Source organism: Lycorma delicatula, chromosome 4 (assembly GCF_047948215.1).
Source record: "Lycorma delicatula isolate Av1 chromosome 4, ASM4794821v1, whole genome shotgun sequence".
In the NCBI taxonomy this organism is placed as follows: domain Eukaryota; kingdom Metazoa; phylum Arthropoda; class Insecta; order Hemiptera; family Fulgoridae; genus Lycorma; species Lycorma delicatula.
In genome coordinates, this window is record NC_134458.1 from 122357639 (window position 1) to 122377619 (window position 19981).

Genomic DNA, 19981 nt, shown 5'->3' on the forward strand with positions numbered 1-19981 from the left:
TGGACGAAGCAGGAGCGATATAAAATGCTGAATAGCACAAGCGAAACGAGCCTTCAGTCAGAAATATAATTTGTTTACATCAAAAATTAATTTAAATGTCAGGAAAAAGTTTTTGAAAGTATGCGTTTGGATTGTCGCTTTATATGGAAGTGAAGCTTGGACAATCGGAGTATCTGAGAAGAAAAGATTAGAAGCTTTTGAAATGTGGTGCTATAGGAGAATGTTACAAATCAGATGGGTGGATAAAGTGACAAATGAAGAGGTATTGCGGCAAATAGATGAAGAAAGAAGCATTTGGAAAAATATAGTTAAAAGAAGAGACAGACTTATAGGCCACATGGAATAGTCTCTTTAATATTGGAAGGATAGGTAGAAGGAAAAAATTGTGTAGGCAGGCCACGTTTGGCATCAAACCAGTCAAATGACTAGACAAAAAAAAAAAAGCGTAAAGAAGTAAAATAATTTTATTAATTCCAAATTGCAAGTTTTTTTTGCAAATTAAAATAAGGATTCAGTGAAAATGATTACAAAAATTAATTTTACAGGTAAAAATTCATGTATTTATTTTTTAAAAAAATCTCCACTAGCAGCATGACTATTTCTTATTACTATTTTAAGTCTCAGGAACAACAACAGCACTGTCACAACAGTTATAATTTTAATATACCTTTATGTTACATTAAAGAGCATTTTTAAATCATTAAGTGATAATTTTCCAATTTGTAATTGTTTGGATCCAGATAACACACCTTCAGCTAAAGCCAATTTATTTCGTTGCAATTCTTGAATTCTTTCTTCGATTGTTTCAGTACAAATAAATTTATAAATCTTAACCGGTTTATTCTGACCAACTCTATAAATTCGATCACACGCTTGTGCTTCAAGTTGAGGATTCCAATGAAGATCTGTTAATATTAAATGATTTGCACCAGCAAGATTTAATCCTGTGGCTCCAGCAGTAAGTGATAGTAATAAAATTTTTAATTTGGATAAATTATCATTAAATTCATTAACAATATTCATTCGTTGATCAACAGGAACTTTACCAGTAAACAGGTCACATTTACAATTTTTAAATTTCTTTATAAAATTATACAAAAGTTCTAACATTGAAGACCACTGAGATACTACAACTATTTTATCATCAGTTTCTAATAAAATTTCTTCTAATAATCTAAGGATTGCTTGTATTTTAGAACTTGGCCAATCAGGTTTAAAAATTTGATGATTTGTATTAAAAACATCAATTTTTTCTTCAGATTCATAACTTCCTGATTCTCTATCACTATCATTCACAGTCATAGATGACATTTTTTCCAAAAGGTCAATATCTGAACCATCTACATCATGAATACCATCCTGAATCATTCCATCTTTTTCAATCATAGATTTCATCAAAGCTGGATGACAACAAATTTGTCTCAAACGTAACAACAGAACTAATATTTCATGTGTTTTAACATTATTCATACTTGTTACTCTTTTGTATAATTTATCTAAAGCAGGATGCTTACTAAAAGGATTATCTTCATTAAAATTTGCATTCTTATAATTTCTGCTAACTTGTATACCATTGTTTAAAAGCTGTTCTTTTTCAGCTTTTTGATATAGTAGTTGATATAATAAAGTTTTTGAAAACTGTGAAACTTTTTCATATAATGATAATTCATCCTTATTAAGAGAAACTGATACATCCATAGACAGTTTTTCTGGTAATGATGCTAGTTTACCTTCACTCATTAATATATTTTTTGTACGCCGTAACATTAATGATTTAGTTAACATATTCAATCGTTTTGTACCGGTTTCATCTTTTGCCTCAACCCACTTTTTCCACACTTCAAAATCATCGAATGGTTTACAGCGAAGAAATTTAATTAGCGAAAAGAAATCTTGTGTTTTATTATGTACTGGTGTACCAGTAAGAGCCCAACGATATTTTGCTTTTAAATTGAATACTGCTGAAGCTGTTTGACTTTTATGATTTTTGATATTATGTGCTTCATCTAAAATAATTCGCTTCCAATTCACTTTAAACAAGGGTCCTACAGTATCTACATTTAATAAATTTTTATTTGACTTCCCCATTTCTACACGAACAATAGCATAAGATGTTATTATAATATTTTGTTTGGCTAATCTTCTAGGTTTTTTTTCTCTACTTTGTCCATGATATATCTCATAAGTAAGGAAGTGTTGTTTGACTCTACGTTTAATTTCTAATTCCCACTGTCCAATCAAGGATGCAGGACATACAATAAGAGTACCACCTTTACATCTATTTCTCTTGGTTATGTCACTATCATCATCATCATTATCCTCTTCCTCACTGTCACTGCTTCCACTGTCATTTTCAGAATCATTTTCTTTTTTTAAAATTAATGATATCATAGTAAGAGTTTTCCCAAGACCCATATCATCAGCGAGAATGCCACCAGATGGTTTCTCTTTTTCACGCCATAATAACCAAACTAGTGCTTGTTTTTGATGGTCCATTAAGGAAAGTTTCAATCCTTCAGGATCTGGGATAACTTTATCTTCTGATGGGCATGATTTTAAAGAATTATGAAATTCCCTTAACGAATCGATTGTAAGAGACTGCTGAACACGATAAGTTTCTAAAGCTCTTTTACCCATTTCCTGTATGTTAGCTGATGGAAGGGTACCAATTTTTGGCAGATTTACTTTTTTATTATGATTATTACTGCTATTACTATCATCAATTGAAAGGAAAGATAATTTATTATTAACTTTTTTTAACTGTTCTAAAAGTTCATTTAGATTCCTTTTTTTACGAGCCAAAGAAACTTTGATCTTCATTCCTTTATCAGGTAAAATATTCATATTGACTGTATTCAAAGTTATTGTATAATTTCTTATCAATTCATTTATACTTTTTATTTCATATTCTAATCTAATTTTTTCAGCTTTTAAATTTTCTATATCCTCATTACTATTTTGAGCAATATTAAATTTTGAATTATTACTAGAAGATGCAAATGACTGAAATTTGACTGAATTTGTTTCAGCATTTGGTTCTGATTGTGGAGAAGCGTAAGTTTTTACACACTCAGGTTTGAATGCTTCAGCATCAATTGTTTCATTTCCATTAACTGATGTATTGTTATTTTCAGTAGTTAACATCTTTGTAACTGCTGAACTTGTAGCAAGGTTATCAAACGATGATGATTCATTTACAATTTCACAATAGTTTTTTAATATCTTTGAAGACACATTACTTGTATTCTCATTTTCATCATAACTTCTTTCTTCTCCTTTACTATATTTGTGATCATTATTATTTTCAAAAGAATTGTTTACTAATGTACTAAGGTTGTTATTTTTATATACTGAAGAATTACTTTTCTGAATTTTGACGTTTTCATCATAAAAATTACTTCCTTCATAATCATTAGTATCCTCGCAGATTGTAGATTGTAAAGAATTTATATTATCTTCATCGGTAATTATTTTATGTGGACCTTCTTTTACATCAATGTTTCCTTCCTTGTCATCTTCATCAGTTTCTGAATAACAATCTTCCAATAAAGCTCTAGTTTTTTTGTTTTTTCTTATATTAACAATACTATCATCAGAAGCATCAGATGAATCGACAACTATACATTCCTTTTGTTTATCAATAAAAGATCCTTCTATTATGTCAGTATCAGAATCATCACTATCAGTTTCACCAATTCTTCTCCAAGAAAGAAATGAATTCGATGCCATCTTCATACAACCTGAAATTGCAAATTAATAAATTAACATTTGTATTTCTTTGATTAAGTTGGCCAATTACATCTTTTTCAAAAACTATAACAGATTTTGTGCAAGTATTTTTTGCTATTCTTCAGCTTTTTATTTTGAATCATTTTTATTTTATAAATAAATACCTTTTTTTTTAACAAAGTGCTCATATTCTTAATGTAATTCAAATTTTAAAAATCAAGCATTATATATATATATATCAAATATTATAACAATTCTGTCTGTAACAATTTTGCAGCCACAATACTAAACATACATTAACCAAACTTTGCAGGGCCCATATCCATACCTTCAGGAGCGTTTTAAAACAAAAATTCAAAAGTACCCAAAAAAATTCAAAAAATGCCACCTTTTTTTCGCCATTTGGCGATTCATCGTCAGTTGAACAAAAAATTAAATTTTAAATTACACATTAACAATAAAAATTATCGCACATAGTGTAGAATATGCAGTCAAAAATTAAAATTGAATAACATCAAATTTTTTAAAGTTTTTAAAATTTCCTATATATATGCCTGTGACCAGCCAATACATACAGTATTGTACCATTATTTTTTATGAATTTCATTTAATATTTACAAAAGTACTGCTACCTATAGCAGCTTTGATAAGAAAATCATCATCAAACTCTGTCTGTAGACTAATCAAGCTGAATTTTTGTCTATATTCGTATATATATTTTTCTAAAATGTCAAATTTTTTTATCATTATTATCATTTTCTTTTGTAATTTCAATTATTTTTAAATTTGTTTCTATATCAGCAATGTAATGTTTGTTGACTATTAACTGGTCAGCAACTCTAGAAAATCCTAACTTGTTTTTATAATATCTAAAATGTTCTGAAAACCTTGCCATAAATTAACTATTAGTTTTTGCAATATTATATTTTTAATATTTAAATATAATATTTTTTTAACTGAAATATATTGATTTATTAATAATTATTAACATGTGATGTAAGAAGTTTTACAATAAATTCAGTAACAGTAAAAAAGAATATATATTACATAAGTTATTAACGAAATAAAATTTTATGTACTTTCCAACAAAAAAAAAATGTGTGTAATTTAACAGGCATACAAGGAAGTCATGTGTGTCTACATCCGATTTTTTATATTATACTTGTTCGGTAAAACAATTTTAGATCGGAATATTTTATTATTATTTTGGCAATGAAATAAAAAGATGCAGATTTAAAGTTAATTAACAGACGTATTGGTTATACCTTATTTATGTATTTTAGGAAGACCAGTAAGTTTCAGTGCAAATGGTTTAAATGGATATAATCTAGTTTTGATACCTATTTTGTTATAATTAGAAATTGCCTTATAATTTGTGATTAAAATTTTTGTAATCTTTATAAATTTATTAGTTAAGTTTTTTATTTGTCTAAAATTATTTATTATAAATTACATATTTTCCATTAAATTATTATATTCATCAATTAACATAACTGGTGTAATTGTTTTATCTGATTTTAGTACAATACATTTATTTTCTTTTAACTTATATATTGCTTTCTTATTAATATAAATATTTATAATTTTACAGATGTTATTACAAATAATGCGTAGTCTTTATCTTTTGTCAGTAAATTCTATTAATATTATCATCTGTAAATTAAATTTAAAAGAAAATAGTTATTAATTTTTCATTATCACTAAACTAACTTTCGTTAGATTTACAAGGTCACTATAACATTTACCTGAAACTTCATGTGTATTCACTAAATTCAAATTATACTGTTTTTCTACATTTCTAACATTATACTTCCTATGAAAATTATAATTTTTTAAATTTTTATTAAAAACTGTTTTGGCTAAATTATTATATTGGGAATTTTTTATATTTATTTTAGCATATCTAGGTACTATATATAGTTTTAATCATATTTTGTTAGAATTTAAGATGTATCATGTTATACAAATCAAAACATTTAATACAGCCACCATAACAGAAAATATATCTTCAGTCTTTAAGGATCCTGAACAAAGCAAGTGAAATGCCTAATTTTAAAGGATTACGCTCATATCTTATAACTATATGGAAGGTCTGAATGAATTTTCAAAAGAAATAATATATTTATATAACTGAACAAACCACCAGTTCTAAGAGTGTTACATGACACAGCAGTGGCTCCACGCTAGAGCATCATGATCAGAAATTAGAAGATGGCATATCACAATTTCTTTTTCCCCAGTTCAGTTCACTAACATCCAACAAAGAAAAACCACTTTAGTGCCAAAACGGGCAAATATCAATGTGATACACTTTATGCTGATATAAAGTTACATTTAACAGAGAAAAATAATAGTGAAATAAAAAAAACAATACAAGAACTTTATTATCTGGAAGGCAAAAATTATTATGTTCGAGTGTAGGAAATACATGAATCTCATTACTTACAGTAATAAACACTTGTTGGGTTCTACATGCCCCAGCTAGTCTGTTCTAATATTCTTCTCAATCCAGTAAAGGTGAGTGATATCACCTAATGATGGCATTTCAGAAGTTCGAAATCTACCTTTATGCATGGAATGCACATAAAGGCTGTACTATAAAACGAGTATGAAAAAACTTACGTTCTGCAAAAATTACATTTTTTATAAAGACTCAGGCTTCAATTAAAATACAGGCTTGGTTTTTTTTTTATACTAAATTACCAATCCCAATAGCCATAATCGTAAACTAAAAAAAGGTAAATTTGTAAGATTCCTGTATAACCAAATCAAATTAGAAAACTACGGAAATTAACGCTAGTTTATATTGAATTATACCATAGTACAACAAATTTGAACAAAAAGACACATAATCTAAAACGAAATTAATCCACCCACAAGCACCATTATAAACAAGATCAATGGAAAAAAAAACATTTAGTTTTAAATATTATCACCTTCAGTCACGGTAATCAATGAACTAAACACTATCGTAAACGGATACCAAGCTTGAACCTCCTGCTAACAAACGAACAGTTACTAGTAACAATCCCCAATTTCCATAGAGATTGCATTTACTAAACTGGTGGTGAGAAACACAGCTTATTAATTGATATACTTTACTCTTCTAAAAAGTACGGTTGATAGTGCTACTTGAATTAAATACATGTTAACGAGTTATGTTTAACAATTGAAAAAGGTAATAATGAAACTTTATTATTCTTCACTTATAAATATGTAAATATAATGGCATGGCCAAGCGACGCATTCAGTTTGTTGATTGCTGCTCCAATAAATAAATAAATAACACGGTAAAAATGCTAACATTTGATTAAAATAAGTATTTTTACCAATATGAAATACAATTACGACATTATATTATTATTAGGATATTACACTCAACATAATTGTTTTTCCTTCCAGATAATAAACTACTTGTATTGTTTGGTATGCCTTTATTATTTAAATAGAACAGAAAATTTATCACAATTATTAGCCATTTTTGCAATTGTATTACCAGCAATCGTTTTTAGTTCATTTTTGCAGTTGGCAATTACTTTGATCAATTTTGTTAGATGTCAGTTGTACAGCTCTGTTAATCTATTTGTTTTTTTTTTCATTCTCAGAACTGTATTTTTGTCGGTTTGGTGTAACATTACATCAGCGTAAAGTGTATTAGATTGATATTTACCCCCTTTGTCACTAAAGTGGATTTTCTTTTGTTGGATGTTACTGAACTGAACTGGGAAAAAAGGAAATTGTGATACGCCATCTTGTTCTAATTTCTGATCGTGAAGCTGTAGGGTAGAGTCAACGCTATGTCGTATAACAATCGTAGAACTGGTGGTATGTTCAATTCTATAAATATATTATTTATTTTGTTAGGTTCTTTGAAATTTTCATTCAGAACTTTAAAATAGTTATGGTATTACTATTATATATGAGCTTAATCCTTTAAAAGTTAGGTATTTCACTTGTTTGTTTAGGATTTTTAGACTGAAGACATATATTTTTTCTTTTACGTTTAATAGTGGCTGTTATTGTTTATTTAGTTTCACATTTTGTCTTGTTTTTCAATTTAGAGTACCCTTTCTTGAAGAAACCAAACTGTTTATCTTTTAACAACATTAGGCGTCATTTGGGTACAATGAAACCGGCTAAGCGTTAGGTTTGTGTTGCGAGAATTAAGTTTATTTTAAATTACGTACACCTAATGCAAATACAAAATTTTGGCGTTATCTGCTAAGTCTAGTGAAAATTTCAGTTCTATTTCCTGTAATTATGATAGGTATTGATCAGTTTAATAGCAATGTTATGCGTGTTCTGTGAGTACATCTCGTCGCCATTGTTTCTTGTGTTTTAGACATCTTCAATGTGGAGTTGCATTCATGAACTATGAAAATATGGAAATGTAGTCTTATATGTGTTTTTGTCAGACTCATATGTGCTGATTTTCTCCTTTTTTAAACTCTCATGCCTTGAGTACACTCAACAGAGTATGAAGCTTTAAAAAAAAACTTCTCAGGATTTTATATACTACCATTGAAAAATATTGAAATATATAATTAGCAGCAACCATACATTACAGAAAATGTTTTTCTGAGTAGATTGTGTTTATTTTTCAGCTCGTGTTGGTCCGCAAGTAAATTACCATCAGACACAGAACACTCCACAAAGATCTGGAAACCGACCATTGAATCAACAAAATCCAGGATATTCCACTACGACTAATTCCTCTTCTTTTAATCAGTCTTCATTTACCCCACAAGGTGGTTACAGCTCTGTACAATCTGGAAAGGTAATGTGCTGTTATTATTGTTTTGATTCCTCTTAAAGCTTATTTTATCATTATTATTACAAATATTTGAAAGCAAAAATGTTAACATGTTTGATAAATGAGGTGATCAAATGGGTATTCATTTATATATTTTATAAGTTTAATGAATATGTACCACATTTAAAAAATGCTTAAATTTGAAATTTATTATTTATGCAACAGTAAGAAGTTGTAAATGAACATTTTATAGCAATTCTTACTGTTATGCTTCCAACTTATTCTGGTGGGTATATGTTACAGCCTCTTTTAAATGAGTTTTGGCCTGTATGGAATCATTTTTCTTTTAATTTTTATTATTAATAGCTGATCACGTGATCATCTCTGGAAGAAGCATATGCCTACTGTTCTGGAGATCTAATAATTCCTAGAGCTACATTTTAATACAAAAAAAAAAAAAAAATGTTTTACGCAGGCGTATTATGAACGAGAAATAATTATATCAGATTTTTATATTGGACAAAATAAGTGTAATAATAAAATCAGAAGCATTATATTTTATAGTCTTTTTTTATATAAAATTTATTACTCAACTATTAAAACTTTTATGGGCTTGAAGAAAACATTGTCTAGCTTTTTTATGTGAAACTGGCAACAGGATTTAGCATAAGCCGTAACATTTAATAAAGTATAGTTCACGTATGTATTGACATTGTAAACTCATGAGTATGATTTAAACACAGCATTTTGTTGAAAACACTTTTTGAAGGTGAATGTGTCTTCATGACTTGTATTGGAACCACAATGCAACAGCAGCTTTCTTACGAAGATTGCCATGCTTAATCGTAACTATGTTTTTATTTTAAGTAAACAAAAATGATCATATTTAAAAAAAAATTTTTTGCTTACATGAAAAGAATTTTTTTTGTTGTAATGCCCTCTTCTTCTTTTTTCCTGTTTAGCCTGCGGTGACTACCGTTTAGATAATTCTTCAGAGGATGAATGAGAATGATATGTATGAGTGTAAATGAAGTGTAGTCTTGTACATTCTCAGTTCGACCATTCCTGAGATGTGTGATTAATTGAAACCCAACCACCAAAGAACACCAGTATCCACGATCTAGTATTCAAATCCATGTAAAAATAACTGGCTTTACTAGGACTTGAACGCTGTAACTCTCAACTTTCCAAATCAGCTGATTTGTTTTTGTAATGCCCTATCCCTTTTCATTGTAACTGCTGGGGTTCAAACTTACAGTGGTGCTATTTCTTTCATCAGAAATTAATTTTCCATCAGATTGTATTTGGTGTTCTTTTTTGTTTTTATAAATATTTGTGTGATTAAAACTGTTCATGAATTTGAATTTAATCCTGGAAGATAACGTTAAAAATTTTAAATGGAAATTTTTTTTAAGTACTGTAAAGTTTCAAGTAAATATAATCGTAAGTAATCTAAAATACTGATCATCTATCATCTTCAATATTCTCTTAATTTTGAGCTTTAACATAAATTTAGTACAGACTTTTCAATGAAAAAGGCTGCACAATCTTACACTTATTATTTACATTGACATTTGAAGGCTTGAATGCCTTTCTCCATGGCGGAGTGGTAGCATCTTGCTCCTTCAGTTGGAGGTCCTGGGTGCGAATCCCAGTCTGCCATGGCATTTTTCAGACTACAAAATTTTCATTTTTTATTCCCATTCACAAGCCTCGTGATGCATTTAAAAAAAAATTGTCCTACTAAAATCTGAACAGCTTTTTAGCTATATTTTCGTTGTGAATCAAAATATTATTACTATATTTGCAAATGTTTTGCGCTTTTGTAATTGGAAAAAGTTTTAATTAACAGTCTAGTTTCTAATTCTATTAAATTAAATAATTGGGTCTTGTAAACTATTAGAAAATCTTCTGATTAAACAAAAGAAAAATTAAACTGAAATTTGGCCAAACAAAAATGATTGTGTAGATGAACAAAGTTATTTTGAAGTGCAAGTGAAAAAACTGCTGAAATAATTTGACCCTACGTGTAAGGCTGTTATATCATACTTTATTAGATTTTGATTATCAGTATGGGGGTTAATCCATTTGAAGTGACCCAAGGGTGGTTGCTAGACTTTTGCAAAAAAAAAATTGAAACTTGTCCACTTATTTCCTATATGTTTTGGGACCTTAAAACTATTTTTTTCTAATTTTTTATTTTAGCAGTTTTACCTGTGGTGGCCATTATTGTTATGGTGTGGATACCTATTTTTGTGATTGTAAGGGTTTACCGAAGGTTGAACATGAAAAACAGTGAAATTTCACTTTGGTAATTTTTTTCAAGACTCAGAAATGGAGTTTGAATTATATTTTTATATGTAGGTATATGTTAGTAGTTTTACCATAAATAATATTAATGGTGATATACTTACCCCTAAATGTTTTTTTAATTCAAATTTTGGCTTCAAATAACTCTGATGGGGCTGTGATAAAAATTCCAAATTTGCCCAGCTTAGTGTTTTTGTAGATGCTTATGGCAAATAAAGTTTTTTGTGTATTGTACTAATAAAAAGTTATAACCTCTCAACATCAAATCATGAAAAACCTGTTTAAAAGCAATACCATTTCGACTTGCTAAATAAGTGCTCTAAGGGGGTTTCTTGTCTTCTTTGCACTTTAATATTTTTATACTGTTGCAATGTTGACAGGACGCCCTTAGTTAACAGTGTTGCAGTAGATTTTAGAGAAATAAAACTTAAAGTAATGTCCATCCGGACGTGACCGCCTTGGGTCAGGTATGAGTGCAGACTGGTTAGAAGATGCAATGTACAGTGCTTGAGAGAGCAGCTTGTGGCGGTGTTTGTCTGGCGACCATAGTTTGCTGTGGGCACCCTAGCCATCGCTAGGTTTCAGCACCCGATGGCAAGAGGGGGGAAATGTAACATATATCAACTATATTACTATAGTTGAAATAGACTTGTTTGAACCATTCAGCTGCAGTATTAATGTTAGTGCTTGAAGTCATTTCCAGTCGTCAGGAAAATTCATGTTGCAACATGCTACTTTATGCTTGTTGTATCATTTAGCTTTGCAGTTACAGACTGGTCAGTCTGATATTAGTCAGTGACCTGTTCACATCTTTACAGAGTGTCTCAAATTTCATCCTGTGTTTGGAAGTGTTATTAAATAAATAAGTTTTACCTAATAATATTGTATTTGCTAATTTAAAATCTGTTAAATGTTTTCATTATTTTCAAGTAATTTCACATAAAAGAATGGAAGAACAACGTTACATAGGAATTTATGTGAATGAAGAGTCATAAAACAGTGTATGGTACAGTGCCAAAAGAACTCATTAAAATTTCTGAATTTAGTGATGAAAACAAACAACTTATTTTTTTATGTGTCAATTCATATATATTGTTTGTAAATAATGAAAAAACGTTTTTGTTGTGGACAGTTCTGTTGTGGCCCTTGAGAACTCATAAAAAATTCTGATGAGGGCACCACATAACTTCCTTGTATGCCTGTTATATTAATATATACATGCTTTTAAAATGAAAAGTACACAAAATTTTATTTCATTAATAACTTCTGATATTTTCAATATATGTAAATTGAAAAAAAAAAGTTAAAAAAAAAAAACTAGAGGAAGTCTTGATTCGAACCGATTTGCCATCTCCTATAAGATCCAATTATTTCATTAATTAATATTTTATTTGGCTATAACTCTGGAACCAATGAAAATAAGTACCACATGTGATATATCATTGAAAAGCTCTCAATGAGGGCTTATTACTTCAGTTAAAAGTCCAAAATCCAAATTTTTGATTCTGCCAGTTGCATTCAAAATGAGAGGTGCAAAGCAAGTCGTAAATCCAAAATTTCCATATCCTATAGCTACTAGTTTTTGAGTTATCTGGGATAAATATGTATGTATGTACAGATGTCATGCTGAAACTAGTTAAAATGGATTCAGGGATGGTCAAAATGAATATTTTTGTTAAAATCAGAAAATCAAAATTTTTCATGGTCACAATACTTCTTTACAAGGAAGTAAAGACAGTTAAGAAAAACATTAAAGCAAGGTCTTAAAGAACATATTTTTCAAAATTTAAATTTTGTTCCTGAAAAGACTCTTCTTGTTAACTATTTCAAAAGTATTTTTTCTCAGCAGAACATAAAACTATATGAATGTGAAGACCAAGAGCAACAAATTGCTCCACATCACAACATTGAACAATTGGATGCTGCTTGTAGCATTTTGGGTGTATTACTTTCATCAAAATTGAAAAAAAATTAAGCATGGATCAAAGGCCATCAGAATTAAAAATTAAAATAAAATAAATAAGGTATCTGAAAAATAATCTTGAATTGTCTTTTGATTCAAAAGTTTCTGAAAATGAAAATCATTCTTCTTCACATGAATATGATAATTTTTTTTTACGAGGTGGTGGAATCCCATTTACAGGCGTCGATAACTAACAGGTTCCGAAAGATGTTATTAAGTGTGTATGTGTACTTGCACACTACCAACTAAACCCTGGAATACGGGCCTTCTTTTTGCTGAGGTAATAACGGTAAGATCGTCTGCATATCCAAATAAGGCTACTCCATAATGCAGTGTAACCCGAAATACCCCATTGTAAGTGACATTCCAGAGGGTCGGTTCAAGGACTGACCCCTGTGGCACTCCTATCTAGACATTGTTCAACTAGTCTGCACTGCACCTGACATATCAGCTTAACGCCCAGTGAGATATGACCGTACCATTCTTATCAAATACTTGAGGACATCAAAAGCCGCTAAAGTACACATTATTGCGGTATGAGAAATGCAATTAAATGAATTTCTCACATCAAGTGTCACCAGGACATCCATCCTGCCTCTACCGCCTCTCATAGACCTCCTTGCTGTCTTGCATATACCCGCCACAGCATCCAAGGCAGACCTATCCCTATAAAAGCCAAATTTCCTTGCAGAGAGTCTGCCCACCTCCTCAACAGCAGCTCTCGATATGGGCTGTTGTATCATTCGCTCCAATATTTTGGCAAGCGAGTCGATCATGGCCAGAGGCCGGTATGAGGATGGAAGTGCCAGATCCCTCCCTAGCTTAGGCACCAGTACCAGCCACTGTAGGCAGATATTGTATGTCCCCAGGTAGACATCCTGCTCAGCTTGAGCCACCACTTTTACCACACGATTCGGAAGTCAGTCTGGTCCTGGTGCCTTATCCACTGGAATTCTCGATGTCGCAGTCATGAACTCTTCATTGGTGAAGGGAAGGGAAGGCAGAGGTGCTGTCTCATCCCTGTTGTCCACCAATAACTCTTCTCTGTGAGGGGGAATAGCCCTTCTATGATACGCTGCACTTCATCTGGGTCTCTGGTTACAGGTACCCTAGATCTTAAGAGTCCTCTGAACTAAGATTCTACATGGTGCCTCCCCTTTGGATCAACTTCCAAAATGAGTTGCTTCCAGGCCCTTCTTTTAGACTCGTGAATGAATCCAGCAAGCTCCTCCTTCCTGCACTCCCTATAGTGTGTTGTGCATATAGATCTCAAGAGAGTGCAGGTATGCCCCCAAGTCATCCGCCTTATGGCATTTCATACGTTTTCTGGCAATGTCTGGAGTAAGGGGATGTCCTGGTCTGTTATATTTCTGCAGGCCTCTTCCAAACAACCTGCAAGGCAGTGATCCTTTTCCTCTACTGTGTTTGCATCATGTATATCACAAAAGTTGAGGACCTCAGCTAAAGTACTCAGGTCAAAATACGTAACGCTCCAACCCATGAACATCGGCAAAGCACCGTCCTGGCTGTTGTCAGAGATTGTCATCAGATGATCTTATTTTAAAATGCAAAGAAAAATGTGTTCTTGCTTCTAAAGAAGATAAAGATAAAATTGTCAGTTTACTTCCCAATCTTGTACCAGATCTAAAATAATATTAAAGTTCAGTGTTGTACTTACTAGAGAATTAATTAATGTGCAAGGCATTATATTAGTTAAGTAAAAGACATAAAACAGGAATTAGTAATGACACAATTAAAACGTTGTGTTATTTTATGAAGATGACAATAATAGGCTGCATCCTGGTAAAAAGGATAATGTTAGCACCTGTGTTGATTTTGTCAAAGTGCATAAGCAAAATGCCTTGTTCTGATAAACTTAATGGAATTGTATATCTCCTTTAAAAGTGAAAACCCTGAGGAAAAAATTTGAAGATCAAAGTTCTGCGAAGTCAGTCTAAAATGGTGTATCTTGGATGGTGCATCTGGGACTCATACAGTTTGTGTCTGTCCCCACCACCAGAACATCAAACTCATGATTGATGGTCATCAAACTTAATGTTGATTATAAGGACTTAGACATCTTTATTTGTGGGTAAATACTGCTATATGATTAATGTGTGCACCAAATGTCCAGGTAAGCAGGTAGTGTTTGACAGCTCAACTTTTCCGAAGCGTATGATGTGAACAGTGGGTAACAGCTGATAAGGCAGAGATGATTACTGGTCTCCAGATCAAATATAGATTTTTGAATCATTAGTGGAAAAATTGGAAAAGCTGAACTGATAATTTTGTGTCAAAATCTCAAGCTCAGTTTTTCAAGAAGAAAAATTTAGAATTAGGTGAAGAAGAATGTTTGGTGTTGGCACACTTTGCAGAAAAGTTTTCATTTCTTGTTCAAGATGAGATATAAAGCTTCCATTGGGTTAACAGCCAAGCCACGGTTCACCCTTTTGTGTTCTATTTCAAGGAAAATGATGTATTACAACACAAAAGTGTCTGTATTTTAAGTGACACTTGAAGTACGATACAGCAAGATTTTATTACTTTCAAAAACTTGTAACCATATCAAGGAAGTACATCAGAACATTAAAAAACTCATCTATTTTACTGGTAGTACTTCGTCAGTATAAAAATAAAAGGAATTTTGCAATTTGTGCAGTCACAAAAAAGATTTCAACCTTGAAGCTGAATGGCACTTGTTTAGATCATCCCATGGGAAAAACACCTGTGATGGTGGAGGAACAACAAAGCGAAAGGTGACAAAGGCCATTAAACAGTCAGATACTAAACGTTGATGAAATTAATTCATTTTGTAATCACAAGCTGAAAATCAAGTATTTTTTTATTAAATCAGATGAGATAGCTAAGATTTCAGAAACTCTAAATAACCATTTTGACTGCTGTGAAAGAGTTGTTGGTACTAGAAGCTACCACAAGTATGTTCCTGTGTCAGAAGGCATTGTAAAATATTACTGTACTTCAGACTCCAAGGACTATGAAGACCATCCTGTGTCAAGTATTGTACCACTTTCACTTAAGTAAGAAAGAGTATTGCTTGTGTGTATGATGATGAGTGATGGATAGGAGACGTGGGGTAGATATTAGCCTCGAAAATGACGATGTGCAGGTTCATTTTTCCACCCAGCGGACCATGTACATAATTTCAAAAGCCTCAACAAGACAAAGTGCAGGTATCGATCTGCAGTCCTGAGAAAGTTGACATCACTTGAACTAACTTCAGTGACTGGTTGTTGTCGCACAATTTCAAGAGAATTGTCAGAAGAGATCACAGCTGTTTGTTAACCACACTAAATAATAAACTTTCACTGCTATAAGAACAGGCTGTTTCAATGAAAAAAAAAAAAAAAAATTTACTACAATTAATTTTTTTTTTCAATAGTGTTTATAAAAATAAGCCAATATAAAAGTAAAAATGAATTCTTGAAAAAAGATGTAGGCTATTCATTGAAATCTCAATTTGGGCAAATTTTACAAGCATTTTTGAATCAAAATTGTGTTAGGTTATGGCATTGTTTAAGTTATTAAATTATGACCTACCATTAGTCATTTTAAAGAAAAATACTTTAAAAATATTGAAAACGTCAACTTTGAAAACATAGGGATTAAATATAAAAAATGTAAAGTGCAAAGAAGACTAGAAACTCCCTTAGAGCTCTTATTGAGAAAGTCAAAATTTGTATCGCTTTTAACAGGTTTTTCATGAATTTTGAGAACTTTTTTATTAGTATAATAAACTAGAAACTTTTTCATTTCCCATAAATGTCTACAAAAACACTGCAAGTTGTGGAAATCTGAGATTTTTATCACCATCCCATCAGATTTATTTGAAGCTAAAATTATAATTTTTAAACTGAAATTAGTTTTCAAAAATTCATAAACATTTAGAGGAAAGTATATCACAATTACTATTATTTATGGTAAAACTACCAACATGTACCTATATATAAAAAAAAAACAATTCAAACTGTGTATGCCATTCCTGCTTCTTGAAAAAAATTACCATAAGTGAAATTTCTCAGTTTTTCATGTTCAACTTTATTGGTAGTTTTCTCATAGAAAGAAGAGAGACAGGTAAATAAACCACTGGACCAATCTTTTACCTTGAGAAAATATGAATAAATTGCTTATTGTTTCATCCTTTCAGGACTAATAAATTTTTAGTTATGATTTTTTCTGTAAATCCTTACAATCACAAAAATATGTGTGTGCACTGTAACAAAAATGGCTGCCACAGGCAAACTGCTTAAATAAAAAATTAAAAAAAAATTTAAGGCTCTGAAATGTGTATGAAACAAGTGGGTAAGTTTCAGTTTTTTTTTAATTTGTCAAGCAACCAGCTTATGTTTTTTTGGAATGCTTCAAATGGATTGACCTACATGCAGTCAACCTAGTGGGTTGGTCTAGTAGTAAACGCTTCTCCCCAAATCAGCTGATTTGGAAGTCAAGAATTCTAGCGTTCAAGTCCTAGTAAAGATAGTTACTTTTTTACGGATTTGAATACTAGATCATGGAAACCGGTGTTCTTTGGTAGTTTGGTTTCAGTTAACCACACATCTCAGGAATGGTCAGACTGAGACTGTATAAGACTACACTTCATTTACACACATACATATCATCCTCATTCATCCTCTGAAGTAATACCTGAACGGTAATTACCGGAGGCTAAAGAGAAAAAGAAAGGATCCACATGCAAAAAGTTGTAAATAAAAAAAAAAATATATACAGGATCATCAAAATAAGTTGCAAAAAAACTCATATCTCGGAAACCACTAGAGATTATCAAACAAGTTTTTTTTAAAATTCAATTCAAAAAGTTTTTTTATATCTTTTTTAATATAGCTCAGTTTGTTGCGTTGCAAAATCCAGCCGATAATCAACTTCTGCTGTGGTCTGTTGGATCATTGCGCGCGTAACTGTGGTAATAGCAGTGATGATCTGTTTTAAAATTTATACATTCTTGTTTTATTCACTCTATGCAATGTTTTTAATGTATCCTCATAGAGAAATGTCTGGGGATGTAAAATCTGGGCTTCTTGCAGGCCAAAGCATGGCCCAAAACATGTGACTTCTTATACAAGTTTTATAAGAAGCCCTAAAAGATCAATTTCTAGGTGAAGTTTACAGTTAGGAATTCCAAAGGCAACTATTCAAAATGTGTTGCACAAGCGTTTGCACTCTCATGCTTATAAAATTCTGCTTAAACCTACGGATTGTCCTAAACGTGTTGAATTCGCAAGTAAAATTCTTAATGACAATGACTATGAAATATCATGTTATGTTTATGGATGAAGTGATATTCCATGTCTGTGGTTGTGTTAACTGGCAGAATTGTAGGATGTGAGGATCTTAGCAATCCAGTAAAATTATATATATCAAAGATTCCCCAAAAATAAACATGTGCGATTTGATGTTCTATTGTGTGATTGGTTCATTTTTTTATGAGCCTGTTATCACAGGACTTACTTATTTTTGCATTTCCCGCAAATTGACCAAATTGAACAAGAAAGTAACGTAATATTTCAACAAGATGGTGCGACCCCACACTTAAAGATTCCGACGCGCTCAAAGATTCCTTATTTGTTGGATTGGTAGGATAGGCACTTTGCTGTGGCCTCTGAGAAGCCCAGATTTCACACCCCTAGAAATTTTTTCCTATGGGGACATTTAAGACAATAGATTGCCGCTGCTATTACCAGAGGTATGGTCTGTGATGATCCAGCAGACCTGGGTAGAAGTCTATTATCGACTGGATGTTGGCAGAGCGACCAATAACTTGCACTCTACTCTTAACTTTTTTTATAATTGAGATAACTGTATGCAGTTTACAGCTTTCTTCCTTGTATTGTGAGGCTACTTCAGTAAATGTATATTTACTCTTTTTGATTTTGAGTGATGTTTGCTGAGGAGGCAACTCAAAAATCTCAAATTGGACCAGTGGTCATTGATTATTTTAACAGGTTGAGTGCTATGAGAGACATATTTATCGCTTGGGGAAAAAATCCAAGACTGATTATTAAAAAAGAAACTTTTGGGTCATTTTTGCTGAATGTTTTTTTTTTTAAATATTTGAATTTATTTTAAAGTAACAATCAGAAATATGTAACGTATTATGTATATGTAAGTATTGTGTTTTTTGTACCATTTATAACCCAAAAAAAGTTGAGTTGGCAAATACATGAAAATACAGTGTAGCACTCAACCTGTTATAGAGCTCTATGAGAAGAGAAAATTGTTACAATTAAAACTAAATTCTGATCAGCCAATCCAGAATTGCGGCCTTTAATGTGTATACTTGAGATATCTAGAACTATGGTTGTATGCTCATCTTTAATTTTTTTGGTATTTGTGGTAGCCCAGTTCTCTCTTTGAAAATATCTTCTGACAAGTAAAGCTAACTCAATAAGCCCCAATTTAGAGTATTAGGCCTTGTCTGCAAGACAAGTAAAATGTTATCAAAGAAATTAAATTCTGATTATTTATACCAAAATGGCACCACAAATATAATTACCTTAATTAAAAATTAAAAAGATTACTTATTAAAATTTTTCAAATACTTGTTTTATTTAAAAAAACGTCCTATAATCTCGTGAATTAAAAATACTGTCTAGTAAGATTATTTCAGTAAAGAAATATTACTGCTTCTCACCTCATATTAAATTTTCGGTACTTATCGGTTATCTGCCTGCCATGTACAATCATTTAACTAACATTAGTTCTTAGATGGCGCTACTGAAATGCTTTATTGAAATAAGGAAATGAGTAATATAATTTGAATAATTATAGATTATATTTATAATTTTATTTATTTATTTTCTTATTTCAGTGGTTTGATTAAAATATTGATTTAAACAGCGATTGTACATGGCGTGCAGATAACATGGCTTGCTAACCTTGACTTGCTAACGCTAGTCAAGGTTAGCAAGCAAAGTGAAAGTCCTGTTTGTCACAAAACATTTACACCAACGTGTACTGCATTTCTAATGTATTTACCTCAAGTACAGCCATTCTTAAACTGGACTTAGCAAGTATATCTGTGCGTGCGTGTGCGCATATACAGATAACCTTGTAATAGCTAACCTTATTATCTGCAGTGCCATCTATTGACATTTTTAAAACTATTTAATATTTTACTGATGTACTTTAGTATGTGGCCTATTTAATTGATGTTACCTTGTACACAATAAAAACCTGGGAAAGTTTGTTTG

The 19981-nt window shown here is 31.1% G+C and overlaps 2 protein-coding genes across 8 annotated transcripts in view; one reads left to right on the forward strand and one right to left on the reverse strand.

Moving 5' to 3' along the window:
- Positions 1 to 446: 446 nt before the first annotated feature.
- lds (transcription termination factor lodestar) lies at positions 447 to 6819 on the reverse strand. 2 transcript variants are annotated; one of them, XM_075364110.1, is made up of 2 exons: positions 6666 to 6819; positions 447 to 3740 (listed from the first exon to the last, which is right to left on the reverse strand). In XM_075364110.1, the coding sequence occupies exon 2, from the start codon at positions 3733 to 3735 to the stop codon at positions 670 to 672; it is 3066 nt and encodes a 1021-aa protein (XP_075220225.1). In that variant the 5' UTR covers positions 3736 to 3740; positions 6666 to 6819; the 3' UTR covers positions 447 to 669. The 2 variants fall into 2 exon arrangements, with proteins under 2 accessions (XP_075220225.1, XP_075220226.1); XM_075364111.1 differs by having other exon boundaries at positions 6176 to 6797.
- A 427-nt stretch (positions 6820 to 7246) lies between these two features.
- Positions 7247 to 19981, forward strand: part of LOC142323838 (double-stranded RNA-specific editase 1-like) — a 38128-nt gene continuing 25393 nt past the window's right edge. For 4 of the 6 annotated variants that reach the window (XM_075364113.1, XM_075364114.1, XM_075364115.1 and 1 more), the window contains exons 1-2: positions 7248 to 7554; positions 8334 to 8506. In XM_075364113.1, coding sequence (XP_075220228.1) covers positions 7527 to 7554; positions 8334 to 8506 — 201 coding nt within the window. In that variant the 5' untranslated portion in view covers positions 7248 to 7526. Of the gene's footprint in view, positions 7555 to 8333; positions 8507 to 19981 lie in introns of all 6 variants that reach the window. The other 2 variants (XM_075364112.1, XM_075364117.1) reach the window with 1 other exon arrangement.